At 34.0% G+C, this 25,245-nt stretch overlaps 1 protein-coding gene across 3 annotated transcripts in view; it reads left to right on the top strand.

Annotated features, from left to right (window-relative positions):
* The window catches only part of LOC128164592 (calcium-dependent protein kinase C-like), a 60,650-nt gene that overhangs the window by 7,223 nt on the left and 28,182 nt on the right, over window positions 1-25,245 (top strand). For all 3 annotated transcript variants that reach the window (XM_052828524.1, XM_052828523.1, XM_052828522.1), the window contains exons 4-7: window positions 14,998-15,106; window positions 20,470-20,598; window positions 21,888-22,044; window positions 24,160-24,391. In XM_052828524.1, coding sequence (XP_052684484.1) covers window positions 14,998-15,106; window positions 20,470-20,598; window positions 21,888-22,044; window positions 24,160-24,391 — 627 coding nt within the window. The remainder of the gene's footprint in view (window positions 1-14,997; window positions 15,107-20,469; window positions 20,599-21,887; window positions 22,045-24,159; window positions 24,392-25,245) is intronic.

Below are 25,245 nucleotides of genomic sequence, written 5' to 3'. Positions count from 1 at the left end.
TATATTATAAAAATAAACCACAAATGAATTAATGTAATAATTTATTGTCTTTGCTGAACGTAGCTAGATAAGCTCTAGACTTCTTTTGCCTCAGGATATATGCTGCCCAGGTATATTGGTGGGGTTAAATGGCATAGCTAGAAGCAGTTAAATCTGCATTTGGATTAAAAGTAACATGCAGGAAGTTGAAAAATTTACAGATGGGAGAAATGATCCAACATGCGGGGATTTTAACCCGTTATGATTTGATTACTCATAAGAATTAGGATGAGCAAGTTTGTTGGTTAGTGTTTAGCAGGAATTGCTCAATCTTGTTTATTTGTTTTTTCGTCAGTGTTTTTATGCCATGGTTTATCTTCATCATTGTTCTGTAGTAGAACTCCTGATATACATGGGTCTTAAGTTCACTTCCCTGTCCAGCCACTAAGTTGTCCTCTAATGATACCATTGTGTGAAAGAAGTTTGAAAAGCCAGTCTTAATATATTTTGGTTGATATATTTTGATGGTAAGATGAATAAACACAGGGCTTTTATATGTACTGTTGTATATTCAGGATTATGACCTAGATACTTCATCGCAAGTGAAATATTTTTCATTGTCAAATTAAAACAGTGAATTAACATGAAATTTACATGAAAAGTCATTTCGTAGCATGCACACATCTTTTGGGGTCATGTTTTGTCCTTCTTGCAAGGTTATTTTTGGAATTGTCGAGTTGTTGGTAGGCTCAAAGTTGAGACTGCACATTTATTTCCTTTAGTATTTCCGTTAGTAATAAGGAAGTTTTTCACAATGATGCACTGTAGTATGTGTTTTACATTGAATAACACAATACTGGTTTTATTGTTTATATGGGCAATATGTGTGATTAACAGTGTTATTTAAGGACCAGTACAAGTTTTTCATGAATGTTGAAGAATAATCTCCGAAATCGAGAAATGTTGATTTGAAAAATAAAACCTGAGTTGTTAGCCGAAGCTTATATATTTCAAACAACATTTCAAACAACATTTTGAGATGGAGGAGGCTATTCTGCAACATTCACGAAAACAAAAACTTTATTTCTATTCTACTAACAGCTAAGAATATCCAATGATCGTTTCTACTATAGAGAGATGATTTAGGTCATTGTGATGGCTGTTCCATGTAACCCCAACGGTAGTTTACATATGTATCGATCACCGGATACCGATTGGAATGACATGCAGATGACATATTTTTTCGTCAGATATTTTATACACTTCATTTATTCAAAATATCTTTGAACTTTTACATTATAAAGTTATTAATTTTATGTAAAAACACCAAGTTCAAATGTGTGAGGGAGGTCCTTGGAACAGCCACATAGAGCTCTTCAAAATAAACATTTGAGACAATGCATATCATTTTGACTAGAACTTATAAAACAAAAAATGACTTGTTTTTAAAACTTGCGTTCTGAAGTTATACTTTCATGATCTGTGCATGGCTTTTAAGTATTTCTTCTCTGATAATTTACTGATGACCTTCTTGGTATATTGGAAAATGATGTCTGCGGCAATTCTTTGATCTCAGCAATAACTGTAGTAGAATTTGAAATAAAATGCAGTCTTGATATATGTTTTATAAAATTTGTAAAATGTGTCATTTGTGAACACATTCTGTTAGTGTTTAAACTGTAACATATTCATTCTGCCTTCATCTGTGCAACGTACAGCAGAACAAGCCATTACATACTTGATAAAAGTACATGGTACGCTTTATTGCCAAAAAGATCTAAATATGTATTGACATACTGCAAGTTAATTACATGAACATTGTATTTTAAAGGTCTTTAATTTTGAAACAAATTTGATGATTGCAAACACCAGTAAGGCATAACTGAAACAGGGCCTTAATACTGTTTCTTTCAATAGCCCAGAGTAATTCATTGTCACAATAGTCAATGCTGAGGGAAAAGTGACACTGACAATTTAATTGGAAGATAATGCGGGCTATTGGAGAGCTGGTCCAAGATTTAGAGACAGGAGAGGCATCCTTCCCGGTGTTTCCCGAGGAAAAGTAATAGATCTCCGAGTAATTAAACTTATTCATTACAAAGTAAGAAAGGAGATACCGGCTGAGAAACAAAAGCCCATCTTTATCATGGGAATGATATTTGATATTTAATATTGATTGTCAAGCAATTCCCAGTCATTTTGATTGATTAAGGAAATGCAATAAGATACCCCAGCCATTATGAAATTATTTATGTTATATGCTATTGAGCAGATAATATAATGGAAGAGGCTATGTACTGGAAAACAATATGCTGATATTTGGATAGGAACAAAAAAATAAAAAAAATGGTTCTGTACAGTCAACTGCAAAGTTCCTGAGTTGACTAGATTAGTGAATCCGGCAATTGTCTCGGTAGCTGAAATCAATACGAAAAATTATCATCCAGGGAAATTTACGTTTTCCTGTCACTGTGTCAGAAGATGGTGTTCTGTGATCTGAGCATGCTCAGGCAGGAGTGACGTTCTCTTGAGAGAGCTGATTTTCCATCATGAAGCATTTTTTTATAAAGATGTAAATTTTAAACGTCTGCTTTTAGCACCTGCGTTGCTGCAAAGAAAGCAATCCAACTCTTGGTTTGATAGATTTTGTTTCTCACCATGTTAAGAGAAGGTGCAAATGGATTTAATACTTGTCCTCAAGTGTAGTCAGACCGTCCCAAACAAAAATGGCTGTGAATATGTATTCCATGAACAGTTTCAAATAGGGTTAAATCTACGAAGACCTACTAGCAATCTTATTATCAAAGGTCATTGGCTAAATTTTTGGTACTGGACTTAATATTTCTCTTGAAGGATACATTTAATAGGAGTAAACCAAAAAAAAATTAAAAATAAATGCAGAATTTAGTAGAAGCGTATGCAAAACAATCAGTTTAATGGAAATGAAAGGGGTTCCATGCATGAACATTATAGGATTGCTTTGCTCCATAAAAGACAGTTATCAGTAGTGACGATCATGTAATTGTACCAATCAGAAGCATATGTATTTGAGATAAATCTGTTGATACAACATCAATCTGAATCAGTTGCTGCAGAAATCAATAGAAAATTTATTCCAAAGTATCAGGGTTTAAACATCAAAGACCTTCTCTGTACGCCTGTCTATAAAAGGCACAGTGAAACAATTTACTTCTACTGTAATCAGGACCAAACCCTATTAACAGATTAGCCTTCCAACTATCTATACAAATTATCCAGATTTTTGGCTTTTTGTAAGTCTTTCATTTATTCACACAAAATTGTATCCTTTATTTTAAAAAAAAAAAGGGGGGGGGGTGGAGAAGCAACAATTGTTGATGTTTGTTCTGACAAGGAGTGAGGCTATGATTGCTTGTAGCTAGGGTATTAATAAATGGTAAACTTTACCACAGGAGTGGGAGGAGGAAAAGGAGACAAGATACTATTATTTCACACAGAATATTGATTTCTCATTGGGCAGTTGGATAAAACTGGGGACAACTTGCCAGATTCCATAACCTATTGGTAGTAAATGAGCAAAAAATCATTGTGAGATAACGGTAACTCGATCACGAAACTTTAACAAAGAGTCTCAGTTTGGGTGGCAAAATTGATGACACAGCAAGGCATGTTATGCTTTTTTATATGTCATAAAATTGATGGTTGTTTTTTTTAGAAAAAGTTTACTGTTTATATCAGTCATCATTTTATGTTTAAGAGATTAACTGGTATTTTGTGTATACTTATGGATATTGATTTTATTATATCATAATTATATTGGTGAATATAGTTTGTGTGCAGGGTGATAGCGTTCATTATCACCAACGGTTGTTCACTATGTGTATGAAACCCTTGGTCAATAGACTTTGTAGTTTTCCAAAAAATGAAACTTTAAAAAAAAAAAAACTTTAAAAGCTTTATTCTATATTTTTCCGACAGTTGACTTTTGATGCCTTTTGTTCCAATCAGGTTTCCTGTCATATGATAACAGATTAGATAATTAATGGTTTCATGAAGTCTATTGATTTCTCAATCAGCATCATGTTTTGCATGTATCATTTTTTTTCATTCAGCCCTTTCATAAGAACTATTATTGCCTTGATGTCTGATCTTTTATTAAGTATACATTGGAGGCCTTTTTTTCTTCAACATCTCTTAAGAATTGTTTATCAACTTCATTGCAATCCAAGATGGGTTTTTTCTAGGGTATGTTTTACTACAAGAACCAAAGCAATCAAAGGAATTTACATGGCGTTGATACAATAGCCCCGTCTTAATTTGAGGAAAGTAAGATAGATAATTCAATTATCCATTAGGCAATTTGGGGAAAAATGGTGAAAATGAAGTGATTGATAAAGATATTTAGCATATTATGGAAGATTAAAGCCAATGAGGAATCTGACTCACAAAAAATGACTATTTCTACATTGACATAGTTATTAGGCTGCAATAAAGTGGCTTTATAAAAGAGAACAGCATTTTTTAGATATTCTCTTTCACTGAGTTTTTTATGTTGGGGATTTCTTTTACATTTATGTTCATAATGGTTGTTTAAAAAGTTCCAAGACTAAGTAATTTTCAGTTATTGTCACTCCTGTTCCAAGTAAGGACATGCAAACCAACAAGTTTTGACAGTTTTCTCTTAGCTTTCATCTCATTGTGAATATCATGTCTCTGCACTGTTTCCCTGTATCATCAACATTAAGGATCCTCAACACCCCCCTGACTTCTCCTTTTTATGACAGTACGTCACAACATGGTGATTTGAACGCATTGTGAAACAGTTTATATTGCCAAAATTTGGTGTCCATTTCTGGCGCAATGGGTGTAGCTTCAATCTACCAATCTGCAGGTCCCAAGCTTGAATACCACAAGGACAAGGACAATTCAAAAAATAGATTCTACAAGTTTTGTAAAAAGTTAATCTCTGCCATTCTTCATCAACCTGATGATTTATTTTTTCTCCATTTTTTTTTGGGGGGGGGGGGGATTTTTGTTCCAAGCGATTCATGAGTATGTGTAAATCATCACAGTTTCATGATTTTTTGACATCAATTAGTGTTTAAAAATAGTAACACACAAAGAAATTAATTCTACTAGGAAAAATGTTAATTCTTGAAGGTTTATATTGCCCTTTTATATGTTTCGTTGTCAAGTTGTGTTTTTAATTTGAATGTAAGAGAACTTAATGAATGCAGAAATAAAAATTTCTTTGTTTTGATGACTATGTGAATAACCTATGTACTGTTACTAAATATGTTTTTTATAGTTGAATTATTAAGGTATCTGAGGCATGTGTAACACAGTTTTGCTAATAAGCAATGCTAATTTAAAGTTTTTGTGGACAATTTTAAGTTTTATGGACAATTTTACCACTGCCAATCTTCATTTATCCTGAAAATAATCTCAGAATGTTAAAATTTTTAACAATATATGGAGATTTTCAACTCATAAGTACAAGTACATTCTGCAGTCTTTGAACTTTATAAAGCTTAAAGTGTTAAAAAAACTAATCTCATAAGGTTGTTCTCTTTATATAAAAATTCAAAAGGACACACCTTATATCAAACATTTATATATCTCAAGGTCAGATCTATTAGATTATTTAGATGTAATGGAGTTTGGGAAATAACCATTTGCCGGCCTAATACCCAGGAACATCCCCTTTGGCTATTGCATCGGCTCATTTTACCTCGCTGTAACCCTAAGAACATTTCCTTTTGAAGCATTCGACAGGTCATTAGGACAATTAGCAATGGGATGGAAATGTTACAGGGAGTCAAATGATGGTCATATTGTTAGCATAGCCTGTTTATGACTTGAGACCTACCAGACTGACAACTGAGAATCAATCTCATGCCTATGTAACAGCATTACAGGTTTCAAGGGACGTCTAAAATATGGTCCATCTCAGTTCATAATTCCGTATCTTATGATTGATAGGGTATTATCACCTAGTAAAAGAAGGCTTATATCTGCCTGAATTTGCATGTTAAGTGTGGTCTGCCCACCGACTTCATCTGCATCTTGCCTGACACTTAAACATTCATTTATGGTAGAAATAGCATGACTGGCCTTCGGTAATCCTGTGTGGCATCAATTTCGCCTGTGTTGTCGACAGGAATGGTAGAACATTTTCATTGAAGTAGCGGAGGACAATACATCGTTGCATTTTTTTTCTTCAGACCCATCAGTCTTCATCATGGTTGCAATTTACCTTTGGTCATGCTGCAAAGAGCAACATTGACCTTATATATTACCCATGTCTCGTAGTGGTACTAGAGTAAAGTGTGAGGGAAGGGGTGAAGACTGGTGTTTTAGTGTCCAAAAAATACCACACACAAGAGTTTATGTTCGCGTATTACTCTTCGCATCTCATAACTGTCAGTCCTCGAAAGTGTATTGATGAGGATATTTAATGGTTTATATCCCATTGTTACTCAAATGTATTTACCGGTAATACGATTCGTTAGTTTTCTATATCGCACGGAACCCTTCCACCACACACAGAGAATATTGCACATTCAAACCCTGAAATTGTCTGGAGGGAAAATTACATTGCAATAAGTGTTGGGGACTCGGAAGTATATAAACACGTCTTTTAATCAAGTCTGTCGCCATGACATGAACTTTTCTGCCAAGTTTTCTATTCAGTTGTTTCAGTTTATTTTAGTTTTATGGTTCAATATGTTGCACTCATAATACAAGTTTATGGATATTTCCAATAGAGATAAATGATATAGGATCTATGTTGTGCCAGTTTTTAAATGTTAATGATGCACTTGACCACAGTTTTTCAGATCAAATTAAAAAGCCTTGAACATGAATTGCACAGCCAATACTGTTTGACTGGTGAAATACCATCAATTATGTATAATAAAGTACAGTACTTCTGATCCAATTGATATGTTTTTATCATTTCCACATTTATATACTGAATTTATTGGCCCTTGTGTAGCTAGAGCCCTCCAGAAAAATATGAGGCTTTTATGTTGTTCAAATGGATTTTATTGTCATACCCATTGACCTTTGATCCTCTTCAAAAGGTTCCGAAAAATTGGCGAAATTCATCCATTTTGCTTAATTTTTATTGCCAAATCTGTGCTTGAGATCATATTAAAAGCCCTGGAAATTGTTGTACATGTATTCAAAAGAGGCGACTTGTATAAGGCCAGTATTAAGTTTATATATATATATACAGACAAGTGCATGTACTATGGAAGTAAACAAATACTGGTGCATGAGGCATATTTAACTTCATGATGCATTACATGAAGTTGGTTATTGCAATGCAGCAATGTTTGAAGTGTGTTAAAGTTCAAGATGAACACAGTCTAGTTTAAGCTGTTGATTTAAGTTTATGACTGAAATAAGAGATGTACCTGGGGTATGTAATCAAGTGTATCTAAAGAAAGAGAAGGAAAATTATACATTTGCAGGATAAATCTGTCAATCTTTTGTCACATGGATGAGAGAGGGTTTGAAGTTTCCATAGAATTTAAGCAAAAAGTCAACAGATATTGGAAGATCTTGCAATAAACCCGTAAGTCTGGACTCAAACCAAGTAACCAAGTATTGAAAATTGTCTGTTTGAGGTATGGGTATGTAGAAAAATATATCCTCCGACAGCAATGTGTGGGTTGCCCTCTGTACAAGCAGGGACAGGCCGACAACTCGGTTACAGTTTGAAGGTCACGTCTGAGAAGAACATCCAGAATCCAGACTGAAGCTAAATATCGTTGGTCGATGATGTCTCGGCTAGCAATGATCATTCATCAACGAAGGACTCTGACTGTCTGTTCAATTCCTTTACATTACCTGCAAGAAATGACAGCCAGCTTCTCAAGTTAGATTGAAAGATTAGTTAATATGTGTGAACATAGCAGTATATGGTTTTTTCCTGGCACATTGTAACATTGCATTAGGGTAATTGTGTCTAGTCCCAAAGATTAATCTCCCTGCCTCTATTAGAGATGTGCATTATTGGATTAGGTTTCTGTCTTGTCCTCATTTTTCAAAGACCTCATCTGCATCATAAATATCAACTGTTGAACTTGTTTTTGAACATGCATGTAAATCTGCCTAAATGTGAATGGTAGTTTTTCATATTTTTTTTGGCCTTTTTCCTGGATCTATTTCTGTTCATTGCTTTCTGTGAAATATTGCTGTTTATTGTTTCTCGTCCAATTTTATGCATTAGAGTGTATTTTATGGATGAGAAATTTAACTTTATTTTGGTTTGCTCTCATTAAATTTGATATTTTCAACTTTCATCTTGTAAATGGAAATTGCCATAGTAGCTTGGAAACACATCAGTGAACATATGATTTGGAAAGTGGAATTGGATTTATATGTAAATGTATAAGTTATTTTCACTTTGCTTTGTACATTTTATCTAATGCTTTAGATCATAAGTATCTTTAGAGAAGACATTTCAAGTTTTAAAACCTATGACTTGTCCTTTTGTTTTATTATCGATAACACCTAAACAGGCTAATGCAATCTGAATCATAAAACCATGGAACAGTTGTTAATTTACACGAGACACATGTATTTTTTTTGAAGATTTTAAAGCAAGTTGTCTTATTGAGTAAATTATTAAACTTAGTCTGAAGTGTACTAATTATGATGATGGCTATGAAAGTTTTAATGATGTTATGAAGTTCAATTTATGAAATGGGATGGGGGTTTTTTTTCATGAACATGGGATGCATTTCCTAACAATGCATGAGGCAGTTTTAACCCTTCTGAAATCCTTGATTTTTATCAAGATTTTATATTGATTTACTAAACCTCTTGAATAAAGCATAAAGTTGTTATTTACATTCAATAACGAAAAAAACAACCCACAGGTATGCTTTGCAAACTTTATTGAGTTTTATATTGACATATTGACAAGCTGTTAACTTCATCAGATGCTTGTCACTGGAGGGAAAATAACCATATTTAATATGTATTAATATCTATATATTCTGCAGTGTCAATGATATAACTTTGATATTAGAGCCGATAAAACATGGCAAGGGAGTTGTTTGCATTCTGCTCCACAAAATGGTTACAGTAAGGAGCTGTGCAAATAAAACAGACTGTCAGCAATCTAATTGCAACCAACTGTATCATGGTTACTGCAGCCAAAATAACACAGGGAAAAATACTATGTTGCTACTATAATGGCAAATTCAGTCTTCTGAGAGCAGGGCATTGTTTTTATACGTGGAATGTGCAAGCAATTTATTTTTTCGCAGGCTGGTGTACACAGGTGCTGGAACCTTGCAGTTTTCCCCTTTCATTTTTATGTACAGCTCAAGATAATCATGGAATTAAAACCTGGCTTGTTTTAACATCTCTGGGCGGTTGATTGTGCAATTGATAAGCCTTCTGAATACAACTTTGTTTCACTGGTTATGGGTTTGAATCCTTCAATGCACAGCTGTCTAGAATTGTGGGAAACAGAGTTTATTCTTTTGATCAGTCTTTGAGCCTATCTCAGGGGATGATATGTTAAACAGAAGCAGAGTAAACACTGATGCCTGTGTAATGTGCAGGGTATTTTGACTTCTTGATGAAAAGATTAAGTTTTTATCTTGATCAAGTGTTTTAAATGGTTAGTCTGACCCCCAGACTTTGTAACATCGTAAAGTGACAGTTCCTGCATGTAAATGGGAGAAGTGATTGCATTTGATGAGCTCGATTATACAATGCCTATTAACTGAGCGACAGCATCAAATTACTTTAACACATTGATGTGTGCAATACCACCATGGATCTGACCTTTTATAAACAACAGTGTGTTACTGGAATATCATTGAGAGTCTTTGAAATCCCTCAGTCGCTAAATACCAGAAGCTCCACACACAAGTTCTGCATCAGTAGTGGCAAAAAATGGTTTTTGGTTTTTTTTGTTTTTATTTATATCTTTTCAACGTACCAAATTCAATTCACTTCGATTACCTCTGGCAACATTATGAATGGTACTAAATTGATATCCTGGTGTTGTAAAATCATTGAGATTGAGGAAAATCATATGCACAGTGGTATTAATCAGCGAAACTTTGAGAAAGAAATATTGAATCTGAACTGTGATAAATGGACAAATGTTGGTGAGTCAATGTGAAAAGGAAGTCGGAGATTAAAATGACGTCTGCCACTGTCTGCATTTCACAAAGCCTGACTTCTAACCATTTTATCAGCAGATCTCATCCTCTTCAATCTTTTCGTCTCTTTGCAGCCTTTCACTCGCCCTTTTTTGATGGAACATCAAAATGAAGATTTCTTTTTTCTGTCTGTCTCTCCTCCACCTATCTCTCCATCTGTCGCCTCATCTCCCTCTTGTCTTTATTTTTTTCTCTCTCCCTCTCTTTCTCTTTGTTATCATAAGGTATTGGTGTAGGTGTAAGAGTTATCAGTGTTTTACGTGGTAACTTCAGAGGGACGGGGGGATGGTATGGCTTGAACAGGTTATCACACAGCTTGTTTGTTTGAGTTTCGTACCAAGTTCAACATGTGTCTTCCTTTTCTTTGCATTCCCTGTTAATCATTCTCCGGTTGTTCTTACTGAAATAAACCAATGCATTTAGAGAAAACACACAGGAAATGGTATTGTTATCTTTTGATTCCTCACTGATTGAGTGGAGATCAGTCAAACAGTAAGGAGTGCTCTGTGCACTATGAAAAGTGGGACATAGCTGCAGTGTCCTCATGCTCAGAAATGTGTCCTCTTATTGTAATGAATGAATTTTTTTTTGGTCCTCATGAATTGGAATTGGCATGCTGGGAAATAACTAGCCACAAGAATAGTCTTATTACTATTCCCCTGGAAGAAGTTATTGTATGCAGGTTGTCAACACCTTTTCATCAGAAAACAGTATACACACTGTGGGAACAATTCCCCGTATTGAACTATGTACTTAACTTCCATGCCGTAAATGCCCAGTAAAGATGAAGATTCGCTTGGCAATGATTAGAAGATAAAAGCTGTATTGATTGCACACTAGTCTGTTTATTTTGTTTCAGAGTGTTGCATTCAGATAATATTCAAACATTATGTGACATTGATTGATATCAAGGATTCCTTTTGTCAACTTACGTTCATTTTGCGTGGAGAATAGTAACACTGTTGACGAGCTTGCAATTTGCAGAATTTTTACCGAAAACTCTTGGCTTCAGCCATTTCCCATCTCTCTTAAATGCTCCATTTTACAGTTATCTTGAAGTCCATCAATAATTTACCCCCAAAAATGTCCATAATGGCCAGGATGAATATGGATTTCTCTTTGGAGAGAGCCATGGCATCAAAGGTTGTGTGATAGTGGGCAGCAATGTCATGACCTGGTCAAAAATACAGGTACTGAAGAAATCCCATTGCACACAACAATGTAAAAATACATTGAGAGACACCTGAAAAAAAAATCACCAGGAAACAAATTTTTATTCATTGGAATACTTATACTCCTGGAATTTTTTAACCTGATAACAAAGAAAATTGCAATATGCATTGCACATCTTGTAGGATATTGGTTACATGTCCTGCAGAAAAAACGGGGCATGATAGAGATTAAATTTACATTTTGGAGATTTTATCAGTCAGACAGGCTCATTTTTGTTTTTCATTTTTTTCAATTTCTGCAAATAGGATTTTATTCACAGCAGGAGACAAATTTCACGCTTCAGGAATAAGACTAGAAAACTGGGTGTTAAATAATATGTCACATGAAACTTTGAGAAAACTAGCGGCCCTTCATTGATATATTCCGATATACACCCAGCAAGGTAGATCCAATCGGCATATTTCTCTGTACACCGAATAACCCAATTGCTGATAACATGCATGCATGTGTGTTGACAGTAAGATTTGGACTGATTGTGGTAGTCACGTTTGATTGAGTTATCAATTTGCTTGTATGTTACGCACCTGGTGGACCGGGGTGCATGATAGATCAGTACTAATTACTGGCTTCTCTTCAGAGATAGACATGTTTTATGGTTAAGCCACATAACAGATAAAGGTTGTTCTTTCCCTCTGGTTGCTAACCAAATTGCAGGTTTAATTGAGTTATGCGTAATTTGCTGGAACATATGATGTAAATGTGACTGATTTGAATCAATCGTACTCGGTGACAAATTATAGAATTACACTCTTGTCAAGTAAACACCAATTAATAATGTTTGGTATGGTGAGGCAGTTTGTCTTCTGTACAATCTGTGTCCGGAGATATTACGTTACTAATCGAATGTATCAAAAGTACAAAAATTTAAAAGAAGATGCACTCAATCATCTTTCCGAGATCCATCAGAGATTTGAGGAGTTTTGATAAATGCACTGAGTCACAGGGGTTATGAATGGGAAATTACTGCATGGTTTTTCTGGTTTTCAGAAGAGATGAACAAGTAATTTGATTTGATAAAATGCAGTGAGATAAAATTGAATTTCGTCGGATGTTTCTCCCATCCCAAAAAATAACCTGTGATGTAAATAAGAATTTTAGAGAAAAATTTGGTTAATAGATACATACAGAAGAATAAACAAGAGAAGCCAGGTTTTATTTTAGAACGCTTGAACAGTAGATAGTTCTCCTCACACTATACAGATGATGCAGGTGCTTTCATTGAAACTGACGTGTACATATTCATGTATTTGCAAAGTGAGGACAATTTTTTACATATAGGGTACGTTGTATATTCTAGTCTTGAAATCATCAACCAGACCTTCACAAATACCTGAGCCAAATGCTAATCCCCTTCTAGTCTACACTTGTTGATATGTCTGACTTTTGCCAAAAGAATGTTTAAAGATTACATTGTGATTTTCTTTGTTTTTTTCTTGATGCATTTTGTTGAAGCTTCAAAGTGCAAAGGAATCGTTTTTCTAAAAAGTTGTTGTGTGGAGTTATTAGATGAAAGAGTATATCTTCAGCATGTGGTGTCTGTTACTGTAATTAGCTCCGCCCACATAAAAGGTAACAGTATTTTAGGCAAAATGCTTATCTTGTGGGAAATTCACGGTAAAAAAAAAAAAAAAAAAATGAATGCTAGACATCACTGGAAACTGATCTATCAAAATCCAGACTAAAGTCAAATTGTGAGCCCGGCAATTTAAGCTGGTTTGCAAAGAGAATTTTTTCTTATCCAGATTGATCAGAGTTCAATAAAGACAGGGGTCATATATTATTTGTTAAAATTAATTATTGATGGCATCGGCTAAATATGTGTCTTGATTGTGGTCATTTGTGGATAAGGAAAGAATTTATGACGTGCTTCAAAGGGGCAGCTAACCAGTCATAAAACAGATTATTATAGCAGCCAGGTTCCAGTTCTAGCCTTGCAGTCAAAAAGTCAAGGTGATATCAAAAAGCAGCTTTTGAAAATAATCAGTTTTGATAACTCACACCATTTTCTCCTTGCAATCAGAGAACACAGCATATTTTAATAACAATAGCGCAGGGCTAAGAATGCATTTAGAACAATTTCTTTGGTACAATAAAGAATTACTACATTTGTGCATTGAAGTTCCTCAGTTTAGCATAGAGTACAATTTCACTTGTATGATAAACTTTTGTTTTTGAGTTAACCTTGCATAGCAATGCAAGTGCTTCTAGAGGGCCACTTTTTATGGTACCAAACAGAATTTAATGTTAATGACAATCTTAAACTGCTGATAGTGGATGTTGCAATAGATACTGATCATCTATAAAATTAGTCCTTTTGCTGAGAAGATAGTCTGTAATCTTGATCTTTGTCCTTTTTCTGATCACTTTGATATTAATATAGGGAACCTATATGATTATAGGAAAAATGATCCATTTAGTGGAATCAATTGATGCTATTAGAACATCCAAAAATTTGCCTGAAGTGAACCTCCCATAGTTTGCCTAGCCTCGGTCACATATATATATCATCTGGTACTTTGTGTTGTATACCCTGGCTGTATGCAGCCAATCTATGATTAATTTGGAGTGTGGGTCAGTAGATGTTTGTTTAGCACCCATCATCATTCATCTAACCGATCATGGCTGTAATTGAATGAATTACGTCTTCTGTCTAGATGGGCTGTACCTTCAGACGGCCAAGAATCTGTGACACAATGCTATTTGTGGCAATTTCCTTGATTACAGTGCTCAGAAGCGAGAACCAAATTCTATACATCTTTTATTATCAATTCTTCTTCTTTTTTTGTGTTCAAGTCAATTGGGGCTCTCTTTCTTACTTTATCCAATTGGCTTGCCTATTGTCAAACTGTTTGCATGTTTCATTACAGCAATGTTAATTGAGCTGTCTCCGTGCATTGCTGTGCTCAACGACAAAAATTGAAGAGATGAGCTTTTCACATGGGTCACGTAATTGAGCACTGGTTATGAATGACAACTTTTATAGGTCTTCCTGTGATGAGAAGCGTATGATATTGTGATTGTGTAATGCCATTTGTGCCCAGGCATATCGGCTGTGTGGTTAATCCACGCTCTGTGGAGTGGAGAGGTATTAACTTCTCTTGCTTCCCTAGAGGAATTTGCCTCCAAATCCTGAATCCTAAATCGTGATGGGTTTCGTGAGATGGATGAGCTCATTGTTAGCTAACCCTTACGGTACTCTTGAGATGTACGACTTTGATTTTTTCCCAATAAAGCTATATTCATCTGCTGTGCTTTCCATAGTAAATTGAATACATAACAAACCTGTTTGTTTTATTGCTAGAGATTGATGAATTTTTAAAATCCTTTAAAGATGTATTTCTTTTGTGCCAATTAATTTTCATTTGGACAATTTACCAAAATAGGAACATTTTATGACTGTTATATGCTCTTAATATATGTGAGCGAAGCTGTAAAAGTCAAAGGTCACTTCTTCACGAAGGTCAAGTAGTTAGGTGAAGGTCATAAATATTTTCTGTAATGGTATAGTTGGTACTTGTTTCTGATACCAGTTCAAAAATTTAAAAAGTTATGTTTTTAAGAAATACGATAACATTGTATTAACGATTCGTATAATTTTTATGTTGTTTTTTAGGCCACCAACTTACATAAATTCAAAACACACAGCTATGGAAGTCCAACCTTCTGTGATCACTGTGGGTCGCTTCTGTATGGACTGTTACACCAAGGACTCAAGTGTGATGGTAAGCTATTGCTTGGGAAGCTCGGACTCACATTATGTAGATGTATGTCAGATGTCCTCTTGATGGTCATTACTGTATACAGGGTTATTTTCGCCCCGTGTTATTTTCATCCTTCTTCACTTGCAAATGGTTTCGTCCCATCTTGAATTTGCCCGTACAAAGTTACGTTTAAAGATTGGTACTTAGAGACATTTGAATTCACCCGCTGACAATAAGGGCAAAAGAGGCGAAAATATAATTGGGGCGAATATTTCCCTGTATACAGTATCAATCATGAGGCTCAATTGTAGGGCAGTGGACTTTTTTGAAAGCATATAATGGTGATGGTTCTGTTGAATCTAAATGTTTCATTGAATGGGGGGGGGGGAACAAATTTTGGGATGCCATAAATAAACTATCAATCATTGATGAAAATTTGCACTCTTGTATGACTGGTGTTATATAAAGGCATTAAGGTGTTAAATTTAAAACGATGCTTCTTGCCAGTACATAGTTTGTAAGGGTTGGATAGTTGCAAAAGGTTATGAGATCAGTCTTTTGATAAAGAATAAATAATGTTCATGAAATGGTATGTTCATATTGGCTTTAGTGTTAAGTTTTATTTTACCCTTTGCCTGCTAAATTTCATAGTGTTGATGTTGGCTTATATACTAAATATATAAATCAAAAAAGAAATTTTGCATTGGTATCAAAGTTATTTACAGTAAATAATATTTTCCCAGCTGAGCTGCAAGGGAGAAGATAAGAAAATTAAGAGGGGGTTTGTGGAAGATTTAAAAATGGCAGATTGTAGGGTGGAACTTCATTTGGTAACGAAAGGGCTGATTGAAAGTAAATGTCTTAAAAGCTGAAACAAATAATGAATCAAATATTTATTTAGTTTATACAGAAATTTAAGTGTGAATGGATCTGATTACTGGACATTTTAAAAGTATTTTACAGTACTTTGTCTAATGTAAAGTTAAAGATATTATCTTTGTTAATATAGTTACAATTTAGTTAAAAAATGCAGTATAGGTTTGGACTTTGTTATTTGAAAGATGGATTGCATGTAAATATTTAACTCTAACTCATGCAAAATCAAAGATAAGATAACAATCAGTTCGTTGCAATGGGGAACAATTTTCTTATCATCTTTGGTATAGCTTACCTTTGGTAGATGAAAGTTTCTTTGAAAAAGAATGTCTGCATTCAGGAACTTTTAATGTAAACTGCATGATGTTAGCTGTTGTTTACTTTATTCACCATAAACTGTTACCTCAGAGACGTAGATCTTTTGCAATTCAAAGAAAAATTGTGTAAGCTGCTAAATTAATGAAAAAAATGCTCATTTTCTTTTCACCTGGCAGCTTATAAACTCTGCACAGGTGTTGCTAAGTTTAGGTGTCTGATTTCCCAGACTAACATGAAAGTTCATTGTTAAAATATGGTAGAAATCTAAACAGTTTTAAAACAGGTTCAATGCAAGTTTATTCAAAAGTTAATGAACATGGGTTACAGATGCGTTGGAGCAAAACTCCTTAGAACTGTACATCTTCCCAAAGTAAAATCGAGAATGGCTGCATGAGTTTTATTATTTTCCAAGCAGACAATTTAAGACTATAGAGAAGAAGAATGTTCCCAGACATATCTGACAATGAAGGATTTATATCCGAACTGCATATAGGCAAATGGTGTAGTTTATGATAAAGAGAAAAAGGAAGTCAATTTCTCGCTGATTTCTTCTTAACGTTAACTTGCTTTTTCGTTTTTAAACAAAATGACTTCCTCATCAAATACTCGTACAATCAACTTTTATAGGACAACTTTACTATTCGAGCTTTAGTGTCTGGCAAAATTGCTCATCAATGTTCTCTTGTATTCCAAACACTTTTAAATTCATCATTACTAAAAATAATGTATTGTTTTATTGCCAAGTTCTTTTATTTGACAGTGTATACATAATTGATTGCTGATTGCTCACAGGATGCAATTTTGTTGCAGATGAAGGTTAATGGTTTAGAGAGAAATGGCTAACAGCTTTTTTTTATTATTATTTTTTGAATATTTAAAAATTCATATTCAAATTGTTTCTAAGCTTGTCATGGTCCCTTATGTCTAGTGCTTTTAAATAAGTAAATACTTTAAAAATTTGTGAATTTGATCCAAAGCAGCAGCAATTAAAAGTAATATCTTTATAGTTAAGTTATATTTATTCCTTTAAACATTAAAACAATAAACAAATGTAGGTCATATATTTATTGTCATTTTGAAGTTGAACAATGGATTATTCAACAAAAATTCTATGCCTTTAAATATTTTTTATGAAAGCAGTAACACATAACAGGATATTAAAAGTATATTGAGTTTTGCATGTTCATCAAAATTGTCATCAATGAATAATAATCTTGCACGTTATCTACAACAAAACTGTGAACATAAATATAAGTGAGAGCGTCAATGTAATTACATTACAGTATACGTTGACCGCAACAGGGTCAACAGCTGGTGGTTGATTACATAATAGGAAATAAAACTTTCCTTGATGGAGAGTATAATGGATGAAATTTCACTTTACATGGTAATTAAATAAATGAGAAATTTGACATGATAATAATTTCCCATGCTACCTTCACTGCACAAGATATCAGCAGTAATACACCTGAAATATCCAGATAAATGCTCAGAAAAGGGGGGTGGATGGGTAAAATTTGTTTTTAAGTACTTTAGATGAAAAAAGTTGGACTTTACATGAAATTTTACCTTTACAAATAATATTGCCTTATTAAATAATTTTGATAATTTTAATAATTTTTTGGGTGTTCCTGTTCAACTAATACTGTAAATTCCTTATATTACGCGAGTACTTAATATCGCGATCACACTGGTTTGTATAAAATCACAAGAATATAAAATTGCAAATGTGGTACTTTTCTTCTAATGTCTTTTAGTTTTCAACTCTCAGAAAATAACGGCGAGATTTTAAAATCCGCGAAGGATGCTTCTCATGATTTTACGCGGATATTAATTCCTCGCTTTTAATTGGGAATCAACAGTATTCATGACATATTAACTATTATTTTATGTTTCTTATTTTTACAAAATGACGGATCTTTTTAAGTATGAAGATGAACCAAGTACTAAAACATATAATCTCATTCTATTGATATTGAGAATAAGTTTTATTAAGGCATTGAAAGAGGGGGGACCCAAGAATCACTGATTTAGATTGAGAATAAGTAGCCATTATTGGATAGAATCATGAAACCAATCTCTTACGTGATGTACGGGGGAAAATAAAACACTTTCCTTTCTCCAGAGAGTATCATTATCTCCCCTGCTTTCTCATGAATTATTGACTAGTAATTAAAGCTATTTGTGTTAAGCAGGATACTCTGGTATTAATGCGGAATCAATTGTATCAATTTTGCAGCGAGCACATATCTTATACACTCGCCATCATCATTATTTGCATGCTTGGATGCTTCTTGTAATTGTTTACGTTATTCTTACTGGTATTTGTATCTGTCTCAGATGCCTCCTGTTTTGGACGCTTCTTTGATATATTTTTTTTTTAACAAGACCGTAGGTCATCATTAATGTCAATTTTTTCATAGAGCCATTCTCGTTTGAGATTTGTTAGCGAGACGGTGAATGATGATAAGATATATCTCTCTATGACTTTGCATGCCTGGGCCTGCGTCGCATGGCCCTCAAAGATACATAGGCTTTATTAATACGGAAGCCAACAATGTACAATATATGTTGGCTTTTGATGTTGGTTTGAGGTTTTCTTTTTTCTTTTAATCTTTCTTTTTTTTATCATGGTACAGTGATTGATTACCAGGCAATTTTTAATTTTGTCTCATGTAAAACTGAAAGAGGCAAAGAATTGATTTGATGTAAAAGTGCAGTGAAAAGGGGGTATTTGGATGTTTTTGCATAGTCATTTGAAAGTTTTTAACATTTTTTACAAATGTAGTGTCATTTTTTAAATGTGTTGGACATTTGACATTGAGATTCCTTCCCCAAAAATTGTGTCCCATCTTATCCATTGACATCTGCGCTTTGTTGCGCGTGCAGCCCCATTTATATAACAGAGGAAGGGAATATTTAAAATTTTATCATATCGATTATAATATTAAGGAAATTGAGACCATCAAGATACAAGTACTTTTCCAGGCAAGAAAAGTCGTGTGTGTTTGAAAAGAAAATTTTAAAAATATCTATTATTGATAAAAATTGATGAAAAAGGAAATTGGTTATATTTACATACAAGTGCTTTTCCTAGGCAAGAGTAGTCACATCCGATTCTGTAACACTGAATTAAGAGTACTATATGTGATTCTGAGTCAACATGTTTCGTTTTAGAGATCTTATAGAGCTAGAAATTCTCAATTCCAGTCATCAGTTACTTTACTTCTGTTTCACAGATTAGAAGCTCTCATTCAATTTTGTGACACTCTGTCAGAGGAAGATGGCAAATAAAGACTTTGGACTGTAAATACACTATAATTATCTATTTCCTTTTGTGGCTAATGTGATTTGGACATATTAGGCACCCTTGTAGACAGTTCCCAATGTGTTTAATGTGATATTTTCACAACCTTTTCTAGCCAATAATCATTAATTAGTCTGGTGGCCGACATGGCTTATAATTAATTAGTCTATAAGTGTGTGAGGTGCATTTTCATTCACAAATATATTCTTATCTACAAATTCATCGAAAGCAAATTCAAAGTTGGGAATAGGGGCTGACTTATCCAAAATCTTTACAAGCAATGAATATAAAGGAAAATCCATTAGGTTAACTGCAGTGCAGTGTAAATTTTAAAAGTACTTTTAGAATGATTCCGATCAGGTCAATTTTTTTTCCTGGGTTAAAACACATGATTGATTGATTCATTCATTTATTAGAATTATGTCTATCTTTGCAAAAGAAAATGGAAAGGCCAAGCCCCCGCCAGTTCTGACACCTGTGATCTAAAGATGACTTTTCTGAAACATGTACTGTAACTATAAGTTATAGATGCAAAAAGAATTCAGACTAAAAAAAATTGATCTCATTTATTTGTTCAGTCAACAACAATCAGTCTAACACCTTTTATTCGCAGAAGCTGTTTTTACATCTGATATTTGAGGTGCGTGTTGTGGAATTGTCAGCAACTAGTATTATGCTAGCTGTTTCCTTTTTGGGTTTTCAACACCCTTTATTTTTAGTTTTACAATCTTATTTCTTGTATAATTTAATCCTAACTAGGAGAATTTCTGTATTCCATAGTATGTATGCAAAAACCTGAAACTTTTTGTATGGCATTGATTTTATTTCTTATGAAATGTTTTAGTTTAATGAAATCTACAAAAAATTATTTTTTTTATTTCAGCATGTGACATGAATGTTCACAAGAAATGTGAGAAGAATGTTCCAAAGCTCTGTGGTATAGATCACACAGAAAGGCGAGGCCGAATAAAGCTCAAAATCACCACTGTCAACAATAAGCTCACCATACAAAGTAAGTCCATAGCTCAAAACCACCACTCTCAACACCAAGCTCACCATATAAAATAAGTCCATAGCTCAAAACCACCACTGTCAACAATAAGCTCACCATTTAAAGTAAGTCCATAGCTCAAAATCACCACAGTCAACAATAAGCTCACCATACAAAGTAAGCCCATAGCTCAAACCACCACTGTCAACAATAAGCTCACCATACAAAGTAAGTCCACAGCTCAAAACCACCACTGTCAATACCAAGTTAGTCCATAGCGCAAAATCACCACTGTCAACAATAAACTCACCTTATAAAATAAGTTCATAGCTCAAAATTACCACTGTCAACAATAAGCTCACTATGCAAAGTAAGTCCATAGCTCAAAATCACCACTGTCAACACCAAGTTCAGCATACAAAGTAAGTCAGTAGCTCAAAATCACCACAAACACCAAGCTCACCATACAAAGTAAGTTCAGAGCTCAAAACCAACAACTGTCATCGATAAGCTCAGCATACTAAGTATGTCCATAACTCATAACCATCAGTTTAACTAAGACCATGGCTCAAAACCAACAACTGTCAACAATAAGCAGACCATTCAAAGTAAGTCCATAGCTCAAAGCCATAACAAGTACTAAGTCCATAGCTCAAAACTACCATTGTCAACGATAAGCTCCCATACAAAGTAGGTTCGTAGCTCAAAACCACCACTGTCAACAATAAGCTCACCATACAAAGTAAGTTCAAAACTCAAAATCATAAGAAATATTAAATAAGCTCATAGCTCAAGACCACCAAGCTCTCCGTACAAAGCAAGTCCAGCTCAGAGCTCAACATCACTTCCATCAACAATAAGATGTCCATATACTGTAAGATTTGTAGCTCAAAACTACAGTCAATATTAAGTTCATTATACAGAGTTGTTTAATTGATTTAGTCCAATGTTAAAAATTACTACAATAAACTGTAAATTCAGTTTATACAATGTAAGGTGATAGTTTATGAATTACATCGCACAGTAATCACGCTGTACAAAGTTACGTCTGCAAAACTCTACTTTGAGATGGTAAATAATCTAAAAATCTTTCTGATTTGTATGTAAATATACAAATTCAGTCAAACTTCATTATCTCAAACTAGGTGGTTTGAGATATCTGAGTTTTCGAGGGTAAAATACTTTAAAGATATTAAGTGGTTTGGACTTAGAAATCACTTTGACATATCCATTGTATTCAAGATATCAGTGTTCGAGATATTAAAGTTCAACTGTGAATTTTTAAAAAAAAAATTGAATTTTGGTTTCAGTTATAGAAGGAAAGAATTTAATACCAATGGATCCAAATGGACTAGCAGATCCTTATGTTAAAGTGAAATTAATTCCGGATGACAACAACAAAACAAAAAAGAAAACCAAGACCATCAAAGCTACCTTAAATCCTGTGTGGAACGAAACTTTCACATTGTAAGTTCATCACCCGATCTTAAGACAGTGAGTGAAAGAGGATTAATGGTGAATCATAATTAATGGTTGAATGATGACCTTACACAGCATTAAACTAGCTTTAATCAACGCAGGGTAAGGGTTTAGCCAAGTAATCGGTCAAAAAAATCGTCCATCTTGGGAACCAGTTTACACAAACTGATGCTTAGGGTCACGTAATAATGGCCACAGTGCATCGCAAGAGGCGATCGACAAACATGGCTGGATAAATTTTTCTCCCTATGCAGAGATCCCTTCTCATTAGTTGAGTAAAATGCTATAAAATCCCCATCAGGCCCAACAGCCATGATGCATAGTAATTTGTTTTGTCTGTGATGGGTTTGTGTAGTACACTTATATCAGGCTCTCTGAACATTTGGTGATGATTGGTCATCGATCAGAAACTGGCTATGTCTTTAATCAATTCTGTTTTTTAAAAAGGCCATCTTTTTTTTTTGCATCTTGGCAGTCCTGAAGCTATGAATATTATTTTTATTTGTTGGTTTATATTGTATGGTCAATTTCAATATTTATTCAATTAAGTCTTGAATTGATGTTGTTTCAATAACCTTAAAAAAGATAGGCAACTGGTTTGATGAAGAATATAAGGCTCGAAACAAACCATTTATTAATAACTAATTATTCTGAAGAATAAATAATTTAGATGCATGTTAGATAATTTTGTTAATGACCGACTTCCCATGAATTTTTGAAGACCCATATTTTTTTGCTGTCTTTGTCATTTGCATTATTCATTTGTACATCATATATAGCTCTTCCCTGCTGGCAGATAGATTTTATGATTGATAGAAATGATTAGTCTTATGAATAGGCTTCTCTTATTAAAGTTTTCACTCATATAAATATTAACTTAACGCAATTTCTTTTTTTAATTAAAAATTATGACATAAATCCATCTCAGTTTGGGCAAGTAGATATTTTTTCTACGAAAATTGAGTCTTTATGAACAGTAAAAAGAAAATGAAAACGATGATGAACTTGGCTTATGTGGCGAAATTGACATGAACAACACATTATAACCATGTATGTACTGATGAATCACTCAGTTACTCTCGATTATACCATCAGTACACGTGGTATGGCAAAGTGTTTACTTTATTATATAATGTAATATTACGTAATTTTTCATTTTACCAATTAAGTGTTAAAATCAATGATTGTCTCTTCTTCTTTTCTTTTTTTTTTTTTTTTACGTTAATCTCAGTTAAAGTAGAGTTTAAAATCTAACTAGTTTTTCTCGTTTTAAAAAAAAACCTGGTGGTTTTTTTTTTCCCTGCTAGATACTTTTTCTCTTCATGTCAAATTAGCCTCTCTTTTGATCTATATTTTTGTCGTGTCAGTCCTCACCTTAATGCATATTTCCTGATCAAGTCAAACCTGAAATTGGATGACAGCTCAGTGTCTGATATGTTGAGACAATGTCCAGGGTAGCGATTTAGATTACGCCTGGTTCTTCTTGCTTGACAGTCCAGAAAGCAGTGTAATGGAATGGGTTGCTAGTACATCTAATAGCTATATGGATAATCATTAATGCATTTTTGACTGATCAAAGGTGATGACAGATTGAGAATGTAAAAGGATTTTTTCATAACCAAAAAAAAAAAAGAAATATAACAATTTTTATTTTTGAAAAAAGGTTTTGCTCGTGTTATTGTAATAATTTTTTATTAGCTTAGAAATAGAAACAAATTGAATTTTTCATAATTATTTTTGTCTATATTTAGAAATACTAGATAATATACTTGTTACAGTCAAAATAAGATTGTCTTACAGTAAGAGCACTTTTGATGACATAAGTCAAACCAGTTGCATAATGAAAGGGATTTTCATATGCATAATTTTGCAGTTTTGAATAAATACAGCCAATCTAATCACCCCTTCCCATCCTTTCAAAAGAAAAAAAATTCTAGAATCATATTGATCTGAAAAACTCCTTTACCTAATACAGTAATGTGACTTAATTGATTGATTTGAACATATTTTATTGTGTAAATAACACAAAAGGATTGGAAACAAGTTCTTGCAACTTACAAGTTCCTCTCCTAAATTAACTTGACTTAATTGTGCTGTTTTTAGCGACCTTTCCGCTGATGACCATTCCAAAAGACTTTCCATTGAGATCTGGGATTGGGACAGGACGTCCCGGAATGACTTCATGGGATCGCTGTCCTTTGGGATCTCAGAGCTCCTCAAAGAGAACCAAGATGACTGGTACAAACTCCTGAACCAGGAGGAGGGAGAATTTTACGGCATCCCTGTGACTGACGATGCAATAGCCAACATGAATGACCTTAGGAAAAATCTACCGGTAAGTTCTATAACGGAACTAGAGACATAGCCATCATTAATGACCTTAGGAAAAGTCTACCGGTAAGTTCTATAACGGAGCTAAAGACACAGCCATCATTAATGACCTTAGGAATAGTCTACCGGTAAGTTCTATAACGGAGCTAGAGACATAGCCATCATTAATGACCTTAGGAATAGTCTACCGGTAATTTCTATAACAGAGCTAAAGACATAGCCATCATTAATGACCTTAGGAAAAGTCTACGGGTAAGATCTATAACAGAGCTAAAGACATAGCCATCATTAATGACCTTAGGAAAAGTCTACGGGTAAGTTCTATAAGGGAGCTAGAGACATAGCCATCATTAATGACCTTAGGAAAAGTCTGCCGGTGGGTTCTATAACAGAGCTAAAGACATAGCCATCATTAATAACCTTAGGAAAAGTTTACGGGTAAGTTCTATAACAGAGCTGGAGACGTAGCCATCATTAATGACCTTAGGAAAAGTCTACCGATGGGTTCTATAACAGAGCTTTAGATATAGCTATCATAAATAACCTTAGGAAAAGTCTACCGGTGGGTTCTATGACAGAGCTTGAGATATAGCCATCATTGATAATCTTAGGAAAAGTCTACCGATAATTTCTATAACAGAGTGATTGGCAATAGCCACCATTAAAGGCCTTAAAAAATCTCCACTGGTAGGTACTTTAACAGAGCAGGCTTGGGGCAAATTACATTGTAAAGTAATGCATTACATTACCATTACTTCATTAATTTGGGCATTAAATTACCATTACCATTACTTGATTTTCTTGAAGTAATGCATTACATTACCATTACATGAGTAAAGTAATGCATTACCATTACCA

The sequence above is a fragment of the Crassostrea angulata genome, chromosome 10 (assembly GCF_025612915.1).
Source record: "Crassostrea angulata isolate pt1a10 chromosome 10, ASM2561291v2, whole genome shotgun sequence".
Taxonomy (NCBI): Eukaryota; Metazoa; Mollusca; class Bivalvia; order Ostreida; family Ostreidae; genus Magallana; species Magallana angulata.
This window is presented reverse-complemented; position numbering and strand designations above follow the sequence as displayed.